Source organism: Poecile atricapillus, chromosome Z (assembly GCF_030490865.1).
Source record: "Poecile atricapillus isolate bPoeAtr1 chromosome Z, bPoeAtr1.hap1, whole genome shotgun sequence".
NCBI lineage: Eukaryota > Metazoa > Chordata > Aves > Passeriformes > Paridae > Poecile > Poecile atricapillus.
Genome location: NC_081289.1, coordinates 14,079,682 through 14,089,857, shown reverse-complemented (window position 1 = coordinate 14,089,857; position 10,176 = coordinate 14,079,682). Strand labels below are relative to the sequence as shown.

The 10,176-nt window shown below is 43.4% G+C and overlaps 1 protein-coding gene across 2 annotated transcripts; it reads right to left on the bottom strand.

Moving 5' to 3' along the window:
- Window positions 1-747: 747 nt before the first annotated feature.
- LOC131572864 (E3 ubiquitin-protein ligase Hakai) lies at window positions 748-7,169 on the bottom strand. Of its 2 annotated transcripts, none has more exons than XM_058826270.1 (6): window positions 7,094-7,169; window positions 4,364-4,531; window positions 3,916-4,016; window positions 3,584-3,667; window positions 2,708-2,781; window positions 748-2,195 (listed from the first exon to the last, which is right to left on the bottom strand). In XM_058826270.1, exons 1-6 carry the CDS (start codon window positions 7,104-7,106, stop codon window positions 1,154-1,156), a joined length of 1,482 nt encoding a protein of 493 aa, XP_058682253.1. In that variant the 5' UTR covers window positions 7,107-7,169; the 3' UTR covers window positions 748-1,153. The 2 variants fall into 2 exon arrangements, with proteins under 2 accessions (XP_058682253.1, XP_058682254.1); XM_058826271.1 differs by having other exon boundaries at window positions 3,916-4,013.
- Window positions 7,170-10,176: the final 3,007 nt, after the last annotated feature.

Genomic DNA, 10,176 nt, shown 5'->3' with positions numbered 1-10,176 from the left:
ATTTCTCTTTAAAAGTATTCTTATAAAACATAAATTTTGGACAAAAACAGACCTAAAAGCCTGTTTATATTGCTAGTTTTTGAGAAAAGCAAAACATCTAACAACTGTCTGTTCAATTAAACCTGTGTCACAAAATCAAAACAGATAAATAATGTGTACCTTTTTATATCTACACGTGGGATTTCAGACCACTTTTCTCATATTATCCAAATAGGAAGTTTTCCTACTGTACACATTATATAAAGTGAGAGAGGCAAACATGTCTTCCCTACTTAAAAGAAGCTGCTTTTCATGGACATGGCAAGCAAGTTCACAGCCACTTCCACACAAACACAGCCACAGGTAAACACAGTAGTTTGAATTGAACTCCACTGAGTAACTCACATGTAAACAGAACCTCCTGAATCAAAATTAGCTTTAAAACAAACTCCAAAAACCCAAACAAAAAAAAACCCAGAACACATGGTTTCATGTCATACCCAAAGCTGTATCTTTGACAGATTCATTTTGATGCATAAAGAAAAAACCACAAAAGCTGAAACGTGGTAAATGCAGAATTCTGCACGTGTGATTTCTAGTGCCAAAAATTCATTACAGCCTGAAATCCTTATGAGTAACGGTAAATGGCAGTAGGAGAAATGTTAAAGTCCCTTTAATATTTCACTAGACTGCCGTTTGGAAGGTGTACGTGCTGAAATGGTGTCCCAGAACTATGCGTATGTTAACTTTATATAAAAACTCACCACATTTACAACCATATTTCGATTTAATTATTGTACACAGGTTAACAAAAACACTGGATTTAACAAAAACAATATTCAGAATGGTACAACACGTGTTCATCTTCTCCAGGAAATAGTATTACAAGTGATCATCTTAGGACAATTTAGCCACACTAGCAACAGAAGTTCTGTTAAAATGCAACTGTGGTCTACTAAGCCACTTATTTTAGCACTACAGAGTATTTGAAGTTAAGAGTCCTACAGCCAAGGCTTAAAAATTATTTAAGATTCAAACCTCAAAATGTCTTACAGTCAAAATGACAGTATTCTTAAAAAACCACAACAAAATAACCCCAAAACAATTAATTAAAAGGCTTCTGTATTTAGTTTTATCTTCTTCATGGCATTCTCTATTCATATAGTTGCTTGTATCATTGGTAATAGGGTCTGTATCTGGCTTGATCAGGGTGATGTGGTCCAGGAAGTGGGGCCTGAGCAGGAGGCCCTTGCATCCTTGGAGGTGGAGGCGGCCCTCTGGGAGCTGGCCATATTCCTGGACTCATTCCCCCAGGCTGTGTGAAAGGGGGACTAAGAGTTCCTTGATCTTCACTGAACTGTGGCAAAGAGCTGGGATTATAGTGATGGGGAGGGGGTGCATTTACATTTACAGGTGGGCCTCCGTGCTGAGGAGGGGGAGGTCCCGGAGGAGGATGGTTCATGTAGGGTGGCATCTGGGCAATGATGTGTCCGGGAGGCGGGGTTATGGGTGGCGGGGCGGAGGTCATTGGAGGTGGCGGAGCCTGGCTGTACACCATGTGAGGGGTGCCTGCCGCCTGCGGAGGGTGCTGCAGCGGGTGGCTGATGGGCGGAGGTGGCGGCGGGGGCGGTGCATAGTGCTGCTGGGGAGGCATAATGTGATGAGGGTGTGACACCACTGGCTGACCCTGGTACTCAGGATGATGGTGAGCAGGTGCGGGCGCTGGTGGAGGCGGTTCTCGAGCACCTGAATTGGAGTCATCCTGAATGGGGACAGTTATTAAGTTGCTGTGTTTCCTCGTTGAGATGCGGAAGGTGTCCTGACTCACTGGGCGGGGAGGCGGCGGAGCCATGGCCATCTCTGCAGGAGGAGCACGGATGTCTTCGTGGGGCTGGTTATAGTGCTCATGTGGCACATGCTGCAAGGGGGGCGGTGGCATCATGATGTGCTGCTTTGGTGGAATGTGGCTCATGTGATGTTTCTCAGGGGGCATTATGAAACGCTCGGGAATTTCGGCCGGTGGTGGGGCAATAGGAGGATGCACGGGTTCGATGGGAGGACGAGTAACAGGCTTCCCAGCTCTCATGTGACGGTGGTTGATGTGGGCTTGTAAGTCCCTCTGTGAGAGGTAAGTTCTCTTGCATCCTTGAACAATGCTACACATGAAGAGAGACCCTCGTACACACTGCTCAATTCGCTGCACAGGTTCGTTACAGCTAAATAAAAAGAGAATATTGATTTATTGTCATGACAGAGAGCTCAACATGCATTCTTCCTTGTTAACATTAGCCAAATTAGAACTGACAATTTTGCCCCACTGTAGCAATGAAAGAAACTGTTCAATGACTTTGACGTTTACCTAGTTTTTAAAACTTGAAATATAACTATGAAAGCACATAGAACTTTCATGAGGTAAAATTTTTTAAGTAGCATCTCTCACACAAATTTCTTCCGTGCATTAAGACGTAACACGGGTCAATTTCACTAAGTAAATCAAACTGCTATTATTTCATTCTCAAATTAGAGCAGTAACATGTTATTTACCCAAAAACAATGTAAACACCGATCTCTTACAATCCCAAAATATGGAATAGGAATTAGAAAGTTCAGAGTACTCTACTGCCTCTGCTTAATGTACATATATAAAAGCCATGTTAGAGTATCTGAAATAACATATTTAAGTTGCTTTCTTACATTTCCTTTAATAACAAATCATGAGATAACTTACCCTGGACACATCTTATCTCCCTTTTTCTCATGTAGTATAGCACAGTCATAGCAGAAAACATGCTTGCAAGGTATCTAGAAATAAAAAATTGCTGTTACGACATCATGTATAAATATATCTGTCATTCTGCAGAATACTGTTCCTCCCTCCAGTGTACAGTTTAAAATAATTAAAGTAACTAAGTTACCTATGAGGTGAACAAGCATAGCAGTGGTTAACAATTTACAGCATCTTTTTACAGAAACCTTCTAGAACAGTTTAGGCTGAGTTTGGGGTTTTTTGGGGTAGTGTTGTTCGGGGTTAAGTGTTGGTAAAAAAAACCCAACAGAAGTTTGAGTCTTGCACTATTACCAACACTGAACTTTCACAGAAGCTGCATATGCAATCTGATTATACTCGTCTTGCTGGCAAGGAAGGAAAGTTTTAAAAGCATTAACTGTCATTAAGACAGATGCTGAAGCCTGTTACATCACACTTAGAAATCTAAATTAATCTCAGAGATTTTTAAAGGTACATGAAAGTTAACAGGGTTTTCTAACTTCACTGCAAGTCTTCAATTGAAATAAAAAGCTTATTTTCAAACCTAAGAGGTGTAAGGTGAAAATGCCAGAACTTGAAGGTTTTTTCCTTCGTGATGGTGTTCTGTTTTTTGTTGAAGATTTTCAGGCTTACTTTATTGAACTGAGAAGTAGAGCAAAATCAGTCAGATAGAACAAAAACACTTGAGCAGCGAAGGCCTCCAGTTCCATCCTGGTACTATTCTGCTGTTTATTCAGATGCCTCTTGAAATCAGTAACCTCTAGAAGCCTCATACAGACACAGTAAAACCTTATTTTATCTAAAGGGAAACCATCTTCCATTGGCAATTTCACTCACCATGCGTCCATACATTTTGATGGGCAATCCACACTTATCACAGAAATGGACTGGTGTATCATCCTTTTCCCCCAGCAAGTTTATCTGGTAGGACAGAGAAAGGGGTGAAAAAACAAACCCCAACATCACTAAAGCTTCTCATTTCAATTATCATCAACATACCCATTATTTCTGAATTAGTTGAAAAGGAAGCAAGAACACCACAAACAGGAGAAAGCAGCAGATATAGTTTTAGTCAGATAAAAATAACTGAAAAGCTTTTAATTAACGAAATATCTACCAGGACTACCTACAGCTTGGTATGAAACACAGGCAAAGATTCATGACTTTACCTTATAATCCCAAAAAATGGGTCCAGGAAATCGCCTTTGATTGCCAAACATTTCACCTCCTTTACATTCATATCGCTCCTCTTTGTTATAATCAAATTCTTCTGTGGAAAGGAGAAAGAGAAGAAAGACACAAGCCAACCACAACACTTTTGTAATTGACACCAGCTGCTATTAAGAGCATGGACCATTTGTACTGAAATAATCAAATAATGCCACAGCACTTCCAATCTGCTGAGCCCATTCTACAGAAAGGTGGAGCCAAAACTGTAAGACAGCCTGTTTTGGAAATGGGCACTGCTGAAGCCCTACATTGCAGCAGTACTTGGAGATCTGAAACTTGTTTTGCATTTGGACAGAACCCTAGACTCTTAAGTCTCTTAGTAAAAAGTCTTGAACAATGCTGTAGAATAATACACTTCCCTACTACAGGGAATTTATATGAATTTACCTTCATCACCAGCTTGTGTCTTCGAAGGCATTCTGTTCATATTTCTTGGAGTTCGAGGTGCAGGTTTGGTTTTATTGGTCTGTTTTGAAATAAGCTTTATAGGGATTCTTCTACGGACATCAAGACCACCCAATGATCCTGAACTATTTGTTCCTTGCAAATCATTGTCTATGAAAGAAAATTTTAAAAAAACCTTATCTAACTTTTCATTTATTTAATAGTCTCTAAAGAGGCTAAATATTAACAGAAAAATTTTAAGAAAAATAATTTTTAAAGTTTGCTTAAGACTCATGCAACAAATCAAAATTTAATCACTAGAAAATAGGTATCTTCATATACAATTTATTCCAGAAGTCACATCACAAAACTGTACTGAGAACAGCAATGGTTTTAGGAAATCTAGTTTAAATATAAAGCTCTTCAAATAACCTAGCTAGTCATACATTTTTCCACAAGAGAAACATTAACCTTATAGCTCTTCTCACTGTGTGAAGAGCACTGTAGAGTCAATTCTTTGTACAACTTTGCCTACACAGAATTTCTTTCGTGAAAAAATAATTTTTACAATTTATGTATATTGTTTATTAAAGTGGGAAGGAAACTAGTTTATATATTAACTCAATATCTTGACATATCACTTCCAAGTTTATAATAAAGTATCACAAAAATATTGATATTTAGGAATACATAGCTGTATCCTTCCCAAACTGAAAATTATTGTTCCTGGCTACATACAAAATTCTTCTTAACCAGATTTAAATCTAAGTACCAGAGTAATCAAAGCAAGAAATAGCCTGATGCATGCATCAGCAGGTACAGGCTCCAAGAGGTAACACAGACCAGGTCATGCAACAAGCAACACTAATGAGGAGGTGCAACTCCCTCAGCCTCCAGTGAGTTTATCCGAAACCACCATACAGCATCTCATTCATACAAAAATGAAGTTATGTCCTACGCAAATCTTCCGACCTCACTGGGATTTTAACTGAAAATGCCACAGGTGTTTCAAAGCAGGGCATGCTCAGTCTGGAAGGGGTGAGCCCGGAGCAGTTCCAGCCCTGCAGTTCCCCAGGGAAGGGCACTCCAGCCCTGGAATGACTGCCGAGGCCCAGAAGGATTGCAGTGCAGGAGCATGGACACTGAAATGAGGGTCCATTGGTGTAATTCTACACAATGCCTCACCAACTACTGTCTCTCAAAACCTATAACCACCACACACAATGCAACACATGGAAGGAAAAACAAGAAAAAATGGGATTGCTCTCAGTTTTTCACCAGCTACCACTAAAGCCAGGAAATGTGTCTGTTTCAAACTGAGACTGTGCCCCAACAGTCCTGTACCGCCAAATCAAAGGCCCTCAATTTCCTCAGATAGATCAAACTCCTCTTAGCACTATGGTTGACAGTTTCATTCTAAAAGGCAATACGCAAAAAGGCAAAAGCAATAAAACTTGTTTTGACTTCTGGCAGTTTGTTATTTCTTTCAGCTGTCCAGATGAACCTGCACTCAACTATCTCACCAGGCTTCCCCAGGGAGCGCTGGACCAAGACATCAGAGGTGAAGATGCTTGTTTTCCATGTGTTGGCAAATTCTGTTTTCTACAAGAATAACAAAGCCACAGCACCATAAACCACAAACAGTCTCTGCAGCAACTCAGTCCATTTGTGAACAGGGATAACTAAACCAAATTTTAAAAATCAAAAACTTGGCATTGAAGTGCCAATAGGTTCTGTCACTTTTCCTCCTTGTACCCTTTCAATCCAGGAACATTTACACGAATTACCTGCTCATCTAACCCAAACTAGCAAGTGTATTAGTCACTCATGCTCCACAGAAGCGTAATAAATTCCTGTCTGCATAAAAAATAACTTGCAGGATTATGGCCAGAAAAAACTACGACAGACCTACCAAACTTTAAAGACTACTTAAAGAAGCTCTAATTAGAGGTGATGCAACCTACTGAAATGTCACCTTCATCAACTTAAGTTTTGTTTTTGCATTTTAAGCTTTATTAAAATTCACAAACACAGTTCAAATACTTCAAACACATACAGTCATAATGCAATCTTTTTTAAGGGACAGGGAAAACACCTCCAAAACCTCCCTAGCAAAAAGCCCACGTCCATTCATTTATTCACTGCACTACGTCAGCGCATTAACTAGCAAAGGAACACAGCTACGCCAGCGCGCTCACCGGCGAACATTTAAACCAAGAATTTAAGCACACGAGGAAGTCTCCTCTCGGGCCACAGCCATGAAATCAGGAAACACAGTATGGGCACTGATGCCGGGAAACGCCGCGGGCAAACGAGCGTCTCTCCCCCACCTCCGGGACGCCACAGGCTGCGTCCGGTGCTGCCGGGCCCGGGCACCCCGGCCCGGCCGGCGCAGTTATCGGCCGCCGCTCCGCTCCGCTCCGCCCGGGACACGGGACGGGGCGTCCCGCCGGCAGCGGCCCCTCAGCCCGGCCGAGCGCCCCGGGGGCGGGGGCAGCGCCGGGCGGCGCCGAGCCGAAGGTAGAACCGGGGCCGCCGCGCCTGCCCGGGCAGGGAGCAGGCCCCGCGGCGCACCCGAGCCCCGCCGCCGCTCCCGGGGGCCGGGCCGGGCCCGCCGCCGCCGCCCCTGCACCGCCCCGCGCCCGCTGGCCCCATTTGGCCGCTCCCCGTCCGGCGGCGAGCGCGGGCCCGGCGAGCCGGGCACGGACGGGACCCCGGCCTCCCCCTGCTCACCATTGTGGTCCATGATGCGGCGCGGGGCGCTGTGGGAGCGGAAGGGCGCGGCCGGAAGCGGGGGGAGTGGGCGGGGCTCAGGGTCTGGAGCCGCGCTCGCTGCGCCCAGGCCGAGCGCTCCGGCCCGGGGCCGCCTGGCACCGCCGCGGGAGAGGAACGGGGGAACGGGGCCGCCTCGCACCGCCGCGGGAGAGGAACGGGGGAACGGGGGAACGGGGGAACGGGGCCGCCTGGCACCGCCGCGGGAGAGGAACGGGGGAACGGGGCCGCCTGGCACCGCCGCGGGAGAGGAACGGGGGAACGGGGCCGCCTGGCACCGCCGCGGGAGAGGAATGGGGGAACGGGGCCGCCTCGCACCGCCGCGGGAGAGGAACGGGGGAACGGGGGAACGGGGGAACGGGGCCGCCTGGCACCGCCGCTGGAGGTGAATGCGGCGGTGTCCTCCGGGGCCGCTGTGCGCGGGGCAGAGCCATGACTAGTTGGGATTTGGAGGCGTCTCCCCGTGGTTTTGGGGGGAAAGGTGGAGTGAAAACATGAGCAGGGTCTCTCGGTGTAGGAGCCGCGGAGGCCCCGTCCGGCCGCCGCCTGTGCAGCCTTCGGGCACGCTGGGGAGATGTGGCGCCGCATCGCGCTCCCGGCTGCGGTCAGCCTTGGGTTTTAGCATGGAAATGGCAGATTGCTGACACGCTGTTGAAGCGATGGAACAGTGGATCTCCAGAGCACTCGGAAGCTTCACAGCAATAGAAGAATAGAATAGAATTCACTAGCTCGGGAGAGAATTTAATGTTACTTTTAGCATTTTGTAATTCCTGTGTAATTCAGTGCGATGCTGAGTGTTCCTATGGCATTGAAGAAGGGAAAGAAAAATACAGCGAAGTCATAGGTTATAAGCAGAAAATGGCCTCGAGCAGTCTTTCCACAACCCTAAAGCACGGGTAACTCTACTCCATGCACTCCAGATTGGTGATTGTCTCACTAAAAGCCTCCCGGATTGGAATCTTGTGCCCCTACAGACAATGTCTCTCATTATACCCTTAACATTTAAAAGCTGCCATTAAAGTCTAACATTTCTTGTCTTACCCACACAAGGCAGAGGGAACAGGTTTTCCCGTTTGTCTTTGTTGATCCTCAAAACAGACCCAAAGGAATGGTGAAACTGATCCCTTCAAAATGTGCTTTATGTCCCCATAATAGGAATTCACACAGAGAAGACTTAAAAACCCCCAAACTAAATAAGAAACCCCAAATACAAAGATGCAAGGAGCACGTTTTCAGTATGCACAACTTTATTTTCTAGTTAATGGGTACAATTACTTTTCAAATGCAGATTTTTAAAAGTAAAAAAACTTAAAATGCATCTCCAAATTTAATATCTGACATGCAAAGACAGAACAGTAATACTCAAAATGCATACAAAAATACCACTTCATCCTACTGGAGAAAGATAAGCACATCTAGTTACACTACTTAAAGATACTTTAATTAGTACAAAACTGTAGAGAATTTTAGCTTAATTGCAAAATACATTATTTTGGTATCCTTATTTTTGATGGATACATAGAAAATTAAGCACATAACCACTTAGGCATTTGAATGCATTCTGCATATTACCTCTTACTTTTCTATGCCACTGTAGGCTTTGAGAGAAATGCTGTTTTTCAGAAAAAGTTTAATATTTTGTGCCTGTTAAATTAACAACCATGCCTAGAACAAATACACAGGCCAAAAATAAGTGCATTTTATTATATTGTATCAAAATTAATCCCAGATCAGATGTCATATTTGGAAAGGAATTGGAAGACTGGAAGACTAATTGCTTTTTAAATACCTGTACAGACAAGAACTAAAGAAAGTTAAAAAATAATGTAATGACATCTCTGTCAAGTAAGAATCTGTACTCACTTCACAGTGCAGATGTTTTCTTGAGAAAAAAAAAATTCACTGCTACCACTTTTTACCATCTTCTCTGTAGAAGGATGTCTCCTGTGTAACAATTAGCTGAAAACTCACTTACCAGGTAGAATATTTTACTTTTTTCTTAAAATGTACATCTGTTTTAGAAAAGCAATACAGCTTCTAAAAAACATGTCACTGGCCTTGTGCACTGGCAACAGTTCCAGTAGTCAGGTTAATAGGAGGTGGAGCCATGGCCTGATGGGGTCTTCAGGCCTGTAAGGTGGGCTGAAGTGCCAGTCTCTGGTGAGAGGCTGGCAAGGGGACAGGAGGAGGACAGGTAGAGTTAAAAGTGTGAGTTGTCAAACCACAGGGTGAGATGAAGCATTAGTGTCAATAGAAATTAATGGTTCCATCTGAAGAGGTGCAGAAGTCTGATTTGCCTCTTGAACACTTGCCTCATTCTCAGAGGGTGGAGATTCCCATCCTATGGACAAATGGCCCATGTCCATTGTGAATACAGCACTTTGCTGGCTTGGACTGGAGCACCAACATCACCTAAGTTCAAGTGTCTGTACTGAGAAACTTCATGTTGTGAGGGCTGAAGCCTGTGCCTTAACTAGAAAATACAGATGCCAGTTTGGTGCTGTTACCCACTGTGCAAGATACCGTCCACCTGGATGAAGTTTCTAGAATTTTTTTTTTCACTGACATTGGCAGAGTTCACTCAGGTCCTGAAGTCAGAATAATTTATTTAGTGCTTTAATTTTTTTTTTTTTTTTCCACTGTTAACCTGCAGCAGAAATCTCCTGTGTGCATTTTGATGTGGGAAAATTTCTATGATGTAATCAAATATGGAGAATTAAATACACTGAAGCTAATTTTCCACATTGTTAAACTCAAAGGTATTTTATACCTGGACATTTCTTACGCTTTAGTTTTTATCTGTTTCCTTACAATGCAGGGTTTTTTCCCATTTAAAAACATAATGTAATGCTAAAAAATTTAAGGTAGCAGTCTGTTTTTCATCAAAATACATTCCTTCTTCATGAAAATTAAGAACATTAGTTAAGGATTAAAGTTTGCTGCTCAAATCTTTATCTTTTGTAAATTATTGCACTTATGCATTATGAATTTTCATAAGTAAAAGAACAGCAGCAGTTTGATGTAGAGTATTAAAAGAAAAAATC